This window comes from Anguilla anguilla, chromosome 11, assembly GCF_013347855.1.
Source record: "Anguilla anguilla isolate fAngAng1 chromosome 11, fAngAng1.pri, whole genome shotgun sequence".
In the NCBI taxonomy this organism is placed as follows: Eukaryota; Metazoa; Chordata; class Actinopteri; order Anguilliformes; family Anguillidae; genus Anguilla; species Anguilla anguilla.
Window position 1 is genome coordinate 7,824,806 of NC_049211.1, and position 16,571 is coordinate 7,841,376.

General features: G+C 51.6%; 1 protein-coding gene across 3 annotated transcripts in view; it reads right to left on the reverse strand.

Moving 5' to 3' along the window:
* Nucleotides 1-16,571, reverse strand: part of pex14 (peroxisomal biogenesis factor 14) — an 84,645-nt gene that overhangs the window by 24,896 nt on the left and 43,178 nt on the right. For all 3 annotated transcript variants that reach the window (XM_035382050.1, XM_035382049.1, XM_035382051.1), the window contains exons 4-5: nucleotides 7,129-7,254; nucleotides 1,945-2,030 (exon numbers count right to left, since the gene is read on the reverse strand). In XM_035382050.1, the coding sequence (XP_035237941.1) occupies nucleotides 1,945-2,030; nucleotides 7,129-7,254 (212 nt within the window). The remainder of the gene's footprint in view (nucleotides 1-1,944; nucleotides 2,031-7,128; nucleotides 7,255-16,571) is intronic.

The window sequence follows — 16,571 nt, forward strand, 5'->3', positions numbered from 1 at the left end:
TTTCTCTCTCTTTTGCCCTGCACACAGTATATACGAGCACAGGAGCGCTGATCGCAGAGAGCCTATCGAGCAGACGAAGAGCAGCTCACCACTTTCTCACGCACAGCCTCCAACAGTCCTGGGGTTTCTACTCCTTCTGCGAGGCCTAGCAAGCTGTTCCTGGTAAATCAACACAGGACGCTCGAAAGAAGTACTTGCTATCATCAGTGGGAAAAAAAAAACTTCATAACTAGTGGCAGAACGCAAATTCAATGTGTTGCAGCAAAGGACTTCACTGCAGGCACTGGCATAGGTTTCGTTTGAACATGGGGGGGGGGGGGGCATTAAGTGGGGGGTCTGAGGATCCTCCCCTAGGAAATTTTGAGTGTCAAACACTTCATTTCCTGCATTCTGGTGAATTGTTATGGACCAATTTGTGCCTTTTCTGCATCAATTTATGGTGGAAATGATGTTTCATGTTTTTATTGCGGGGGGGCAAATGCACGTGTTTTAAATATTGAGAGGGATGTATCCCCTGCCTCCCCCCCCCCCCCCCCCCGAAATCTACGCCTATGACTACAGGTGGAAAAAAAGTCTTGATACCTAGAAGCAGTCTTGTTGTCTTCTCTTTGTTGTAACGGGGCCTGATAGGATCTTTAAGGGCGGCACGATTTCAATTCCCATGACACCGCTCTTCAAAAGCCAAAATGGGAATTTCCAACACAAAAGACAGAAATAGAAGTTTCCCCGTCACAACAAGCCTGAACGCAGCAGTCCTCGGTGCCTCCCCCCCCCCCACCTTAACGAGGGATATTTTAGTCACGCTACGCTCCCCCCCCCCCCCCCCCCCTGGCTCGACCGCGCTGAAATGGCCGGAGGCCGAACGTGGCCCGCACACGCCGACGCCCAGCGCGGCGTCCACGCGAAACGATCCCCGACCGCAAAACCCCGCTGCCGTGACAACGTGGGGGGGGAGAGCGCCGCAGCCCGGCAGTTAAGACGCTGCGATCCCGGGCCGCTGGGGAACAGCCGCCGCCGCCGCCAACGTCCCATCGGCCAATAAAAACGCGGTAATCGACTCCACATGTCGGAGCGGCCTGCGCGGGATTAGCGTCGCTCAGCGAGACGGCTTCCGCGCGGAGAGCGGCGCTGACGTCCCCGTGCACCCCCGCCTCTGAGCCTGATAAACACCAGTGTGTGTGAGCGAGAGAATAAGAGAGAGAGAGAATGAGGGAAAGAGACAGAGAGAGAGAGAGAAAGAGAGAGAGAGAGAAAGAGAGAGAGAGAGAGAGAGAGAGAGAGAGAGAGAATGAGGGAAAGAGACAGAGAGAGAGAGAGTAAAAGAAGAAAGCTCATGGTGGGGGGGGTTAAAATGAGCTCATGTCGATGACGCAGACGGACAGAATTCAGTGATCTATACAACATCTGGCCTTCTGCGTTCTCCCCTGGGGTTCAAAAGTCCCAGAAGCAACCGCAAACTGAAAAAAAAGCCGATATTAAAGAAATTGTGCTGACAGGGGTGACTGCATCCTGCGAGGAAACTTTATGGTTTAAAAATAGAGCTCCGTGTGTGTGTGTGTGTGTGTGTTTGTGTGTGTGTGTGTGTGCGTGTGTGTGTGTGTGTGTGTGTGACTGTGTGTGTGTGTGTGTGTGTGACTGTGTGTGTGACTGTGTGTGTGTGTGTGTGTGTGTGTGTGTGTGTGTGTGTGTGTGTGTGTGTTACTGTGTGTGTGTGTGTGTGTGTGTTACTGTGTGTGTGTGTGTGTGTGTGTGTGTGTGTGTGTGAGAGACTGTGTGTGTGTGTGTGTGTGTGTGTGTGTGTGAGAGACTGTGTGTGTGTGTGTGACTGTGTGTGTGTTTGTGTGCGTGTGTGTGTGTGTGAGTACCAGCACAGTGAGGACGGATGAGATCTCTGTCAGGTCTCAGGTCTTGGGCGCACACACAGAGGCGGTGACAGTGACGTACCCGGTACAGGTGATGGAAGCCGAAAGCCATGCCCGTCATGATGATAGCCAGGGCCCCATAGTCCCTCCACCGGTACCCAGGAGGACCTGCAGAGACAGAGCCGCCCAGCCACATCAGTAAGACTGCACAGAGCCCCCGCTGGCCAGGGACACAAATGACAGGGACCAAGATGAAGCATTCATTTACAGGGTAAACGTGCACGGTGACGTTCGACGGGGAAAGGGTCACAAAACAACCTGATACAATCAAATCCCAAACTAATCTGAAAGCAGGACTTTTTATTTCAAAAATGTTTTTAAAGAAATATATTTGTCACTGAGAAAAATAGAATTCGTTTAAAATAAACACAGCTACTCTATGGAGGCTTTCCAAGTGGTATAACCAGCCAAGGCGCTAGATCAGTGGTTCTCAACTCGGGCCAGAAAGGGCCGGTGTGGGTGCAGGCTTTTGTTCCAACCAAGCAGTCACACACCTGATTCTACTAATCAACCTTTGGAGTCTTTACTAAGCACCTTGATTAGTAGAATCAGGTGTGTGACTGCTTGGTTGGAACAAAAGCCTGCACCCACACCGGCCCTTTCTGACCCGTGTTGAGAACCACTGCACTAGATGTCGATGCACCACAAGTTTTGCCATCAAAACCTCACTGTGCCCAGCTTTCCCTGGCTGGGAGTCCCCAGGAAGTAGGTATAACAGGAAACAGCATTGCCCAGGGAGGGTTCAGCAGGCAGGGTACTCTCTGACTCATAGCGCAATAGCGCCCCCTCTGTCCACAATGGGCACATGCAGACCGACTGTCTGAGTTTACAATTACCATTGGGAGTTTTTTTTGGAAAAACTATAAATAAGGCATTTTGAAATGAAGTTATTCAAAAGTTTAAACAAACTGTACAGATTACATTTTTATCACAAAGCATGCAGTAATGGGGTCAGCATTGTGCTTCACATTACAACCTCCATGCACAGCAATTTATCAAACATACAGACAGCAACACGTATCTTCAGTAGACATTCAGGAGCCATGGAGAAATGGGCTCCCTGGCTTTCATAAAAGAGGTGGATAGTTTGTGGTGAAGAGGTGTATATTATGTGGTGAAGAGGTGTATAGTTTGTGTTGAAGAGGTGTATAGTATGTGGTGAAGAGGTGGACAGTTTGTGGTGAAGAGGTGTATAGTATGTGGTGGAGAGGTGAGGTGGATAGTTTGTGCTGAAGAGGTGTATAGTAAGTGGTGGAGAGGTGAGGTGGATAGTTTGTGCTGAAGAGGTGTATAGCATGTGGTGAAGAGGTGGACAGTTTCTGTTGAAGAGATGGATAGTTTATGTTGAAGAGGTGTATAGTATGTGGTGAAGAGGTGGACAGTTTGTGTTGAAGAGGTGTATAGTTTGTGTTGAAGAGATGGATAGTTTATGTTGAAAAGGTGGATAGTATGTGGTGAAGAGGTGGACAGTTTGTGTTGTGAGTGGAGGGGGTGAAACTTGCTGAATGACAGCCTGGGGTGAGGGAGAGAACATCTCTCTATAGCGCAAGTCAGCAGGGACAGAGGGACTGCTCCTCATACTGAGATTTCCATTTCATACCGGTGTGAAAGAGGCGCATCTGATGTTTTTAGGCTTTAGGAGGGGGGTTGGGAGGGGGAGGGGAAACGGAGTCTAAAATGAAATGCACCTGCACAGTCAGAGAGAGAGAGCTGCACAGGTAGAGAGCTGGTCTGGGCCACGTCTTCGATGTGCGAGGTTACCAGCAGCATTACCCATCAGGTGGGGGAAAGCTCGCCGGGGACCTCCGGGTCACCTCTGCCACCTGCCCTCGTACCCACACACGGCTCCTCACCAGCGGGGGGAGCGACCCCCACCCCCTCCGGGGAGGTCCGCTCAACTCTCCCCCATCGGTCCCGCTGTGACAGCATCCCATAATAGCACCAGCGTGACAACCAGACAAAGCGCCCTGGTGTTTTACCCTGGCGTGGCGTGGGCCTGTGCAGCACAGGTAACGCAGGGGGGGCGCAGGAGGCCGAAGACAATTTTACACCCTGCGCCCCAACTACGCTCCCCCACCTCACAGCTAACACCCCCCCCCCCCGCCCCGCCATCGGAATATCGGCGAAGGAAGAAGCGGCGTCTTCGGTCTGAAAGACTGCCGGCGCACAGCGTTCCAGGCGGCCAGCAGACGCTCTCCCTCGCACGGATCCGGCGTGATTTACACGTCTCACGCCATCGCCGCGGCGACCACCGAGAGCGGGACAAACCGCGCCGAAAGCAGACGGCTTTCATAAGGACCTCACGGCCAGCTCAGTGGAATTCTGATTAATACCCCCCCCCCCCTTCCTCTCGAACCCCACCCCCCCCCGATCCCCCCCTCCCCACCCCCAACCCCCCGTCCCATCAGCGGAAGCGCAAGGCGCCGCTGCTCCAGACGCTGGATCTCTTCGCAGGTTAAAAAGGTGCAAAATGATGAACGGGGGCGAAGGCGAGCCTTTCTAAGCGGGAGTCTGAGGCCGTCGTTGCCGCAGCCAATATCGTACTTCATAAAGCACGGGGGAGGGCGGCGGGACGGGGGGGAGCGCGGAGGGACGGAGGGGAGCGCGGAGGGGAGGCCGCAGCGCGCCGTGGCCCTTGGGTCTGACAGTGAGAGATTACCTGAGCCACAGCAGGAGAGCACACAAAGAGCACGCTCTAAAAAATCATTTGTCTTTTCTTTTTTCTTTTTTTTTTCTCCCCTCCGTTCCTTTTTCTAATTAGGATTTGTATCCCTGAAAAAAAAAAAAAAAGAAGAAAAAAAAAGAAGAAGCGACAGCGCGGGTTCCTAAGGATTTGGCTAATAGCTTGTTTGAACTAGTCAGGTTGACTGATGCTTCTAACAAATAATCTCGTGTCAAATAAATTAAATTTTTGCGTTATAAATTACAGCCGCGACTAATTGAAATATCATCTATCAGATTTATTGTCACACCGGCAAAGTCGTCAGCCTTTCGAAAACGAACGTTCAAAACTTTATTCCTTTTTTTTAATTTATTTATTTTTTTACCCCCCTCAGGAATTGGGAGCTGGTTTCCCTGGCAGTGAGCGGAGATGAGACGGGGACCCAAACCTCCGCTCGCCCTCGCTCCCCTCCCCCCGTTAAAAAAAAAAAAAGAAAAGGTAAGAAATAAAAGCGGCGGCTCGCTCGGTGTAATAATCAGAGCCGGAATGGCGATTACGCAGCGCATTTGCATGCTTGAAACGCTGTGGAAATTTCCTAAAAGGCGGGACGCGGAAAGCAATCTGGACCTCCTCCCCCCTGTGACCGGCGGCGATAATGCGCCCCTCGTCGCCCGCGCGGCCCGACGCAAACGCGGGAGAAATGGGCGAAACCGGCCCGAAGACGACGGCGAGGCGGCGCGGCGCGGCGAACGCTAACCGTAAACAAAACGGGCGAGGGAAGCCATTAGGGGAAAACAAATCAAATTCGGCAGAGCCGTGCGGAGAGAGGGACGTGCCGTGGGACGGGGTCCGTGTGCCGGGGGGGGGGGGGGAGCCGTTCCCCTTCTCAAGGGCAAAGCGCCCTCAGCGGCGGGGTGACCGGGGGAAGGCCCGAGTTCGCGGCATCCGCGGCGCTGTCGCTCGCTCGCTCGCGTCGTCAGCGCTCCCCCTCTTAACCGCTTAACGCGCCCCTCCCGCCATCTGCATCCGCCGTGACCCCGGGCGGAACGACCGTCGGGGGCGAGGGCGAGGGCGGCGGGGGCGGCGGGGGCGGCACGCGGCTCGGAAACGAGCCGGTCGAAGGACGAACGCTAGGTAGCGCGCAGAGAGGCCTTGAGCTCAGTCACCTGCCCAGGTTAGGCCTCTCCATCACCGGGGAAATCACCAGGGAAGGGGGGGGACCGACCCCCCGGGCCCAGGCCCAACCAACCACTCGCCTGCCTGCCTGCCTGCCTGCCTGCCTGCCTGCCTGCGTTCCCCGGGCCCACTTCCCCCCTCTCTCCTCTCCTCTCCGGAACAGAACTGCTTTTTATTTGGTCACTTAAGCTGGCCGCGCCGGGCCCCATTCCCGCCGTTTTTCCAATCTCCTCTCAAATTTATTGGGTTCAGCGGAGGCCCGGCCGTCCTTCCGCCGGCCCGAAAATAGAGATCAGAGTATCCATTACTCCGACAGAGATGGATGCGGGTCCCGGGGAGGCGTCGCCGTAACAAGGACATCAAAGAGAGGTGCCCCCCCCCCCCCACCCCCTCCTCTTTTCGGAATGACCCTCGTACAAGACTCCCTTGCTCTCACCTCATTATGCAGGCTCTCTTATAGCCGTTTTGATATAAATCCCCCCCCCCCCCTACCCATCCACTACTACGCTATAGTCGGGCTGGAGCCTAACTACACGGCCATCCCATCAACATCACTTTCATTACCAAACATGAGATGCCGGGGGGGAGTCAAGGCCGGGCGGGGCAATAAATGAGGGTGGAATGCATCTGGAGTCATTGTCACGCGGGTTAAGCGCTGCGCGGACTTCATTCTGCATTGGTAAATCAGCGGACAGCGCCCGCAGCCCCGCGCGGGGTAATAAAGAGATGGGGGGCTTTTTTCCGCCAGGAGCCTGAGTGAAGTCCCCACTCTTTCGCTGGGAGGAGCGAAGGAGGAGATCTGTGTTGGGAGAGTGAGGCCCCAACGATAACGCATCGCCCCTCCCGCCCCTCCACCACCCCTCCGCCCTCAACCCCCTCAACCCCCAACCCCCCCCCCCCTCAGGGGCGACATATTCTTCAACATATAATTGCTGATTTAACAAATCTGGTCTCTTCCTGATGATTATTATCTCCTTGTTTCTTAATTGGTTTGCACACTGGCCTGTGTGCAACGTGGTCGTACACATAAATTTACGTCAACGCGATCCCACGAAATCCCACAGAAATAAAGAACTCGTTTTCGGCGTGTAGCACGTTAGCACGTTAGCACGTGGGCCGGGCGGCTAACGATGCCAGACAGACGAGCTTCTTCCTCCATTAAAAAGGACGAGGATGACTCAACCGGGGCCTCCACGCCAACGCAGCCAGAAGCCCAGATACCAGGAACCGCTTCCCCCCCTCCCAAGGGGACGGGGGGGGGGAATTAGTATGAACGCTCTGAACTTCAGTTGTTCAATAAGAAAAACCCAAGAATGAACCGCCACACGTGGATGTGTGGGGGGGGGGGGGGGGGAGGGGGTCACTCACTGTACGGGACAGGGGCCAGCTGCGGGGGGTGCAGGATGTGCGGGGGGCCCACGGGGGCCAGGGCCAGGGGCTCCTCTGTGCTGCCCGAGCGCTGGATGGCCAACTCCACCTCCTCGTCCGTGAGACCTGCAACGGAAAGGGGAGGGGGGAGGGGAGGGGGGTCAGACAAAAAAACAACGTGAGCACAACATGCACGCACGTAAAAATCGACCACTTCCAAATTCTAGACTCCCTAAACCTCACCCCCTGCCGCTGCCCCATCTCTACCATGGAGACGTACAGACAGGGGTAACTGCCCCATAAGGAGCCTTCGCTCCAGGAGCGAGACCCTCACCTCTGGGAGGAATCAGGGTAAGCCACGACCTCTTTCGGGCTATCAAGGCCGGAGCGCAGATTCCTATTACTCCAGCAACTAGGCTTGCAAAATAAGAGTCTGTCCACTTATGGAGCTATATTTCCCAGGTGGAGCTTTCATAAACCCCAGACACAGAAAATGCATTATTTTAATTTCTTCATTGTGATGTAAATGTATTACATAATTTTGCAAATGCCAATATAATTTAATCTTCAGATCTTTTTTAATGATTTTAGTGATGATTAAATTGCAAAGAGCTCCCCGGTGGTGAAAAAAAAAAAAGCAAAAGAAAAAAAAAAAAAAAATCTAATATGAACATTTCCTTTTGTGCAAAGAGCAGGGTTTCACTTCCAATCACGCGCCATCGCGGGCGCGTCCCACCGAGCGCTGTCGTCCAAACAAAAGGGGGGCTGCCGACGCATCGACAGGCACGGGGAAAAAAACAAAAAAAAAACAAACCCAACCCCTGTTTGTTTGGCCCCGGCGTTTGTAACCGGGGGCCCTGAACGGAACCCAAGCACCTTGGCCAGAGAGAGAAGGGGGGGGGTGCGAGCAGAGGGATTCCGAGCACTCTGGAGCCGGCAAACGAGCCGGTTTTATATCCAGTAAATTGGCAGTGGAAGCGAGGGGGTCCTCCACAAAAGAACAGTGGGCCCCGGCGGTGGGGGGAGGCGGGCCGGGGGGAGCCGCCCGCGTGCGGACCCCATTCTTCGCCGGCGGCGTCCGCTTGACTCTGCGTCCCCCCTCCCCCACCCCCCCGCCGAGCGGCGTTTGTGTGGAGCACGACTCCTTCGCCATTTTTTTTATTTTATAACCGGTAACTATTTGTCTAGCTCTCACACACACACACACAAACACACACACGGGGGAAATAGGGGGTGGGGGTGGGGGGGGGCCTGGCAGTTTTCATGTAACACAAACGCCGCCCCCCCCCCGCCCCCCCCCCCCACCCCGCCCCCCCCCACCTCTCCTCAGCAGCCTTCCACCGCCGGGCTGCCTGCCGAGATTTATTCACAGACTATTCCGGGTCGTTCCGAACTCCTGCCCGCCGCTGTACAGAAAGAACAAAGCCTGGAGAGGCCTGCTGGAAAAGAGCCGCTTTAAGAGGAACAGCAAGACCTTTTTTCTTTTCGCTGCCAGTGGCACAAATTATAGCTGTGGCGAAGGGCCTGGGGCCTGGCTGTAGCGCCTCCTTTCGACGGGGCGGGGCGGGGCGGGGCAGGAGCACTGCGTCTCGCAGGAAACGGGTCACACCCCCCCCCCCCCCCCAGCGCACAAACCGGCACGCATCCCCGCTGGACGTGAGCGTTTTTCCTTTTTAAAGTCGCCATGGTGTCGCGTCGGGTCGCGGCGGCTAAAGGCTACGCTAACGTCGGAGCGCAGACGCCTCGGCACCGAACTCCTGCGTAAAGTTTGGAACGAGTGCTGGGCCCAGTTCTACGGGACAGAGAGAGAGAGAGAGAGAGAGAGAGAGAGAGACAGAGAGAGAGGGGGAGAGAGAGAGAGAGAGAGAGAGAGAGAGAGAGAGGGAGAGAGAGAGAGAGGGAGAGAGAGGGAGAGAGGGACAGAGAGAGAGAGAGAGAGAGGGACAGAAAGAGAGAGAGAGACGCACCCTCACACGAGCGTGTTGCTGAGGAGGACTGAGTGAATGACAGGACAGGGAGAGGCCGCTCCGGACGCCACGAACGCTCTCCCTCTTCTCAACGGGACGTTCAGGGGATTCACAGCCAGGCCCGTTTCGTTAAAGCAACACCGGGGCGGTGTGCGGCGGCGATGCCGGGAATTTTAAAAAAAACGGTCCAGGAAACAACATTAAAAGAGGGGAGGGCCGACACCGGACAGCCCACCAAGGCCAGGGTAAGAGGGGAGTGCCAGGAAACGCCCCACCCCCCCTCCCTCCCATTCGCTCACCCCGCACGGGCAAAGCCTGCAGTGTCCAGTAAGCAGTAATGTGTCCCAGAGACGCCTCTGACCCCTGCAGACTCCACAGTGTCTGCCTGCGGGGTGAGGCGAGGCGTGTACACACTCCACACACTCCACACACAGAGGGGAAGAGCAGCACTGCACTGCAGCCTTAAGGACCCTCATAAATTTGCCTTTTTTAAATTTTGCCCTGCCGAGCACTATAAATCCCCCATTACCCCCCCACTCCCCCCTTACCCCAATCACCCCCCCCACCCCGGGGCAATTTTAACCCTTTCAAAATATTTACCCTTTTTCTTACGCGGCAGCTTTCCGCATTACGGTGGAATAAAACGCATGCAAATGCCCGAGCGGATATATCCCCCCTGTAAAATGTAAGCCCACGCAGCCGTTTCGTCCACATGATAAACTCTGATAACTCTGTTTATTATCCAGAAGAGCGGAAGACAAATGAAGGCCCTTTGAAGAAGAAGAAGAAGAAGAAGGGAAAAAAAAAAACAAGGCGAGAACGAATTTTACATTCGAAAAGGGAAATGGCACCAAAAAAAAAAAAAAATAGGGAGGAAAAAAAAAAATTCGTTAAATTTATTACTGTTTCCAAAACCTGTGGAATGACCCTCAAGACCCCTATTTCGGATCGACCTGCTCCGAGATGAATTTTTTTAAAGGTATAAATTACGTCTAATGACGACACCGTAAAAAGAAACAATAATGGAAAGCTATTCTGTATTTCATTATGCCGTAGTATTTGGCGCACCTGATACACACGGGGGCCTGTTTATGAGTCACCGTATTAGCAGATGCTCAGCCGAGGCATTTGCTTTGACCTTGCCATTCTCATTGGGGCATGAAATTACGGTGGTGGCACCTCGATATTACAGCTATAAATACTGTAAACTGCATATCTGGGCAACGTTTTCTATTGTCTTTCAACATAAACCTGATCGGTATTTATTTAAAGGAAAACCCATTGCACGGCCCGTTATTTACGGCTCTATTTTCCCCGCTTTTATTCTCCGGCTGTTTTTTTTCCAGAGGCGAAGAGGCGACAGGGCCGCCCGCCACCCCCCCGCCACCCCCCCCCCTCCATAAAAAAAAAAGCATTTCTCCAATTCTGGCACTTCTGAACTTTATGGGTTAAGAACAAGCTCGGACAGCCAATTATAAAATTGCTTACTAAAATATTTTGGGTGCTAAAAGGTGAATGCTGTTTTTTTTATTGTCTCGCGCCGGGGCTGAATTATTAAGTCGTCCTTGGATGGAGATTACTTACATTTTGAATATGAAATTCGAAAAAAAATAAAAAATAAATAAAAAAAATAAAAAATGTCAGGGGGGTTGTAAATAGATGGAGGTCAGCGGGGTTATTGAGATGGGGGGAATGCAACTTTAACCCGTTTCTCATGCTGATTTTCCCGCACTGGCCAGAGGTGTCCCGGGGAAACTGCGCCATTGCCTGACAATTGCGCGCCCTAAATAATGACCGCTCTCATAGCTTATTCATTTATGTATTAAAGAGAGGCCCGCGCGCTCATTTCCCTGCTTTATCACCGCCGCGCTGATGACAGAGTGCGCGGCCGGGGAGCCCGGCCTAGGTGGCGCCGTGGAGTAATTTATCACCGCGTCAATCCGCCCTTCGCCTTCCTCCTCTCCCCGGCAGAGCCTTGGCCGTGGCCGTCTCTGTCCGAGGGGTTGGTCACGTGACCCGCTTCTCCACCGACGCCGCCCTATCGGTACGGAGGATCCGTGAGCCGTACCCACCCCTACGAGGCCACGAGGGCATCGGCTCCAGCAAACAGGCCGGGCTCTTTTTATTTAAAACTTGTTTCAATATTCGTCATGGAAACACAACTGAAAATGTTTTTTTCCCCCTCTCTATTAACGATTTGACAATTATCGGCATTATAATTAGCTTTGAAAGTGCAACACTGAAATCTGACTGGCAGATAACATCAGGACCACACAGCACTGGTCCCGGTGACATCACAATGGACTTCTGCATTTCGTGGAATACTTTCATGCTTTTATTATTACACGATTACGAAGTCGTCCATTGCTATGGGTGATTGGGCATAGCTATCTAAAAAGATAAGAAACCGATGATCTGTATGGAAGTGGGTTGGGTTGTCTATAAATAGGAACCCACATGCCCCATTCCATTGCACATCTGTGTATTGGTAAGGAGTTTTGGGAAGTTTGGAGAGTGTTTGTTCTTTTGCTCAGCTATTGACTTCATTTATAATTTAATTCCACAAATGACAAGCCCATGAGTAATGGGAGGCAGACAGTGACACCGGCTCCCCATGACGTTTCATTCAGCTCCCCTGCATATGCAGCTGAACAGGTTCAGGGACCCCACCCACGCCGGGGGGGTAGGGGCCAGGGTGGCGCAGACCCGGCTGAGGCGCCTGGTTCTTAGTGCCGCGGTGCGCTCTTCCATCCAGCCAGCGGCATCGCCACACAACCAGCCCTGTTGTACCCCAGGGAGGGAGGGTTTCACAACGCAGGGCCTTATCCGCCTCATCCCTACAGCCTTCACTGCTGTAAGAACTCAAATATGCGATTAGAATGCTCTCAAATGAACATTCTAATGCTGATGTCACAATCACTGCTGGTAACTGAACCGAGTTCTAGAACACTGACGCAGAATTTAGAAAATTCAGCGGGACAGCATCAGCTCCACTGGTAGCCTGGTCAGCAGCAAACTACCCCCGACTGCAGCTGCGCAGTCACTCTGCACAGTGACCGTGCAGCCAGAGCAGCAGTGTGAAAATACCCAGCGACAAGGCCTGTGCTGTGTACTGTGTGCAGGACACAGAGGCAGGACTACCATCACAAAAGAGCACTCAACACTGGAGCAGATGAGAACAGAAAAATCAGTGGGGAAACACACAATATTTTAGACAGAGAAAATAATATACCCTTCTCTGAATTCTATTTCTCACATGGCGACGGACAGCTCACAGGTCGCTCTCAAGGGAGCACACTAAACAGGTCACAGTGTCCTGACATTTAAAGCCTTCAAAAAGTAGAGACACACGTCCACTGGAAGCGGTTCATGAATGCTTCTTTTATCACGTGTTGCTGGAACATCCAAGCCTTATGAAATGACCATTACAGATTCCCAAAGATGCCTTTCTCAGTTTAACAATCTTAAAGAAAGCAATAATATGCTATGAGAGCCGTTGAAACACTAACACGGGGAGTTGCGAAAATTTTCCGTTACAAAAAAACGTTGACCCGAATGTATGTGTGTGTGTGTGTGTTGAAAACAACCACAGCTCAGCTCAAGCCTTGAAAGGCGGGGGGGGGGGGGGGGGGGGAGATTTTCTTTTTTTTTTTTTTTTTAAAAGCCCCTACTTCAGCGCACACTTACAGCACAAACGCGCAACGTGAACAACACCAGGAGGAGGAGGAGGAGGAGGAGGAGGAGGGGGGGAGGTTATCGTGTAAAGAATGCGCGGCATGCGATCGGATACGCCGCCCGTCCGCGGCTTGGCGGCCTTCGCGAAGCCGGAGTCCGGCGGCACGCGCGCGCTAGCGTTAGCGTTAGCGTTAGCGGTTAGCGGCACTAACGGCGGAATCCAATTTAAATTCCGCTCGGCCGGGAGACGCTATTGTTCCATTTTATGTGAGCTTTGACATTTCTGGCTGTTAATACCGAGCGAAATCAGGAAATATTTACATAAATATGACATTAAACTGTATTAGGAATTAAGAGGGACATATATTTGCGCGTGCGTCTTGGTGGGGGGGCATGGGAGGCGGGGGGGAGGGGGTTAGCGACGGTGCTGGAGGAGGGTGTTCACAGGGTCACAGTAATGGGATGGGGCTGGGGGGAGGCTGGGGGTGTGGGGGGTGGGAGAGTGTGGACAACGTGCTCTCTACTGCCCCCTCTGTCATCACAGCTCCGCATGAGGTACTCCACGCTGTAGTTCTCACAGCACTTATCGCCAAAGCCAGCACATGACACGAAGCACAGCACAGGCCTGGCAATCAGAGAGAAAGAGAGAGAGAGAGAGAGAGAGAGGGAGAGAGAGAGAGAGAGAGAGAGGGCAACCGAAAGTGCTCTTCAGTAAAAGCTCAGCGTCATACCGAACCCCGTCCTGGGAAATCGGCTGTCGTCACGGTTACAAAACGGGCGGCTGGTTCTGAGAAAAAACCTGACAACAAAAAAAAAAAAAAAACCTGACAAATGTTTCTGTGACTGAAAACAAAAAACCACATCCCCGGCCGCGTCCCCGTCGGCGTAAACACAAACACGGCAGGCCCGTCCTTCTGGTAAACAACGTGTGTGGGCGCTGTTTTCTGCCGTTTGCTCAAAATTTCGCACGAGCCGATCGGGCAGGTCGGTTTCCAGCGAGCGGACGGAGTCTGCGGTGAAACCCGGGTGATCTGTCGCACGTTCCACTGTGGCTTTCTCAGTCTTCAGCTCCTCTGGACGCGATCCCCACGCCAAAAAAAAAAAGGTTCAGGTTTTGGAAGAGCGAAGACTGATTAGCCAATTACCCCAGCGGCTGCACAGGAAGAGCGACACGCATCGGAATAAATTGAAACTTTTAAAGGTGGCACATAATTCAGGGGAACGCGCATAAACAAGATAGATTTTGTGCGGTGCGACTTTAAATTCGACTGCAGTTTAGGCGATATGAATCATTTCCTCAAAACGCGGCTGTATTTAATTCTTATTGCCGCGACCTAGGCCCAACCCTAACCCTAATTAATGGGTATTAGCAATAAACAGAGAAAATTAAAGGTCATCCTCTGTCATAATTAAGCTGCTGTTCCTGGTCCAGTATTTAAGGCGCGCTTTAATATGAAGCGTGCCAATCAAACCTGAATTTGGTCTGCAGTGTATTCGTAAAAAAAAAAGAAAAAAAAAAAAAGTTCACAAATGACACAAATAACTCATTGGGCAGCCTGTCGTCATGACAAGAAACAGGAAGAGAGCCAGTGGCTTCTGTGAACTCAGCAGGATACTGGAGAGAAAGGGAAATTTTATGTGAAACTTAATAAACTTAAATTGGCTTCAGATTAGTCAGCACTTTGCCGTGAAGATTACTCTCCCCCCGCCCGCCGCCCCCCCGCCCCCCACCCCAGCCACCCACCCTTCAAATTGCAAGAGTCACTTACAAAGTGAAACAGCATTGTGACATAATTGCATCGTTCAAGGTGAAGTTCTGTCGAGATGGCCTTTTGCTGACATGAGGCCATTTTCTCCAACATGCAAATTTACGGACAGATTTTCTTTCTTTTTTTATTTATATATAACCTAATGCTACTCAAGGCAGTCAGGGGCAGAGGAGGAATTAAAGGGAAAAGCCCGAGCCCTGAGCCGGAGAAACGCTCGTCATCGACTGCCGAGCCTGAACCGCGCGCGGTAACTGCAGCTTCTGCGGTACGAACTCACATCACTCTCAGTAATCATCGGGATTGTTTGAGATTCGTCTGACTGGCGAAGTCGTTCCTAAACGAAGCAAACGAAGCATTAGCACACCGCTATTCCTCTACAATCACACAGAAAATAAAAATTATCCGATTTGTTTAAATGTGAAGAGATATTGGTAGTCTGAGGTAGACACAGATCAACCCACTGGACCACACCAAAAGAAAACGACAGACTGACAAGCATGGTATGAATAAATAGATGAATAATATTATTAAGAGCTAGCATTCATTCCACTGCTAGGAACGGGGGGGGGGGGGGGGGTGGGGAGGGGGGGGGGTGCCATTTAGCCCCCAGTTACATCAATAACCTCACAGTTGTGCGGATTGGTAATTAAAAGGCTAGTGGCCTGGAAATAGTGGCCTCATTTGATGGAACTCAAACCCCATATATTTAAAAAAAAAAAAAAAAAACATCAAATTACAAAAGCAATATTAGGTTTTTGAAGCTTTAAGCCTATGGACATATTGATGTTGGATGAACACCCGGGGGGATATCTTGTTGTAATGGTCCCGGGTCACACACTGACATGCGTTTGATTACGTCCACCATAGTGTACGTCACACCCCCCCCCCCTCCAGTCCCAGCTTTCTATACTATGGATATGGAGGAATCCTGAAAAAAAAAACTTATACTTAAACTTATAAAAAAAAAAAAATCTGCTTTCATATCGTAAAAAAAAAATGAATGGCCATAGTTCGGTATCTCTGGAACTGTTGGATTGAAGAGAATACCCAGAACATCATCATTGATTGCAATAATATATGTGTATGCATTCTGTATAGTTTAGTGTATGCACATACATTACACACACACACGCAATACGTACACAAATACATATTCCAGACATTACATTATGATTTAAGAGACAGTAAACGTTGTCAGTGCCATAAAAGTGGGGAAATTAAAATAAAACCCATGTCATGAGTGTCTTTAAAACACAAAACTGCTTTCCAGAAAAAGGTAATCTGCCGTATGTGGATTCATTTACAGCCATTTTGTCCCCCCCACAGTGAAAGGGAGGACTGGTGATGCTGCCTTGGATCGGAGCCAGGGTTTGAAATGTGACATAATGAAGTGAAACCGGGCTAATGTGACATTTCAATTGTATAATTGTTGCGAGTTCACTCATCTCCAATTTCTAAAAGTGCCTGAGTCAGGAGGCCTAAACAAATACACCAAAACTACAAGCGATGTTGGCATAAAAACACATTTTGGATTACTGCAGAGGGACTCAGTGCTTCCACCCGTACAACAGGTGAACCAAGAATATCAGGGAGTTCTTGTGACAAATGGCATTCACACTGGGGCCTCCTAGCTGTGGCTTCCTAGCTGCTGAGCCCAGCTGAAGTAGAACATATTCGTACAGCAACAGATCCGATGTTCACGTTGAGAGGCACCAGATCCCGGAGCAGCTGGTGAATGGAAGGGCACTGCGACATCAAAATCATGTGTAGAGTCCCCCGGCAGACTTCCTGAGTGTTGGAGAGTGGACAGATTCCCAGGACTGAAGACAGAACTCTACAGGGACATATATTCAATGTCAGAGATTCCACCAGTGAAATTGATGGTGTTTACAATATGGGCAGGACAGGGTCGCAGGTGGAAATGGATGGAGGTTGTGTGTCAGAGCCCGCATGGACACTCAAATGCACAGGGCATCCCAAAGCCCACATGGACACTCAAATGCACAGGGCATCCCAAAGCCCACATGGACAC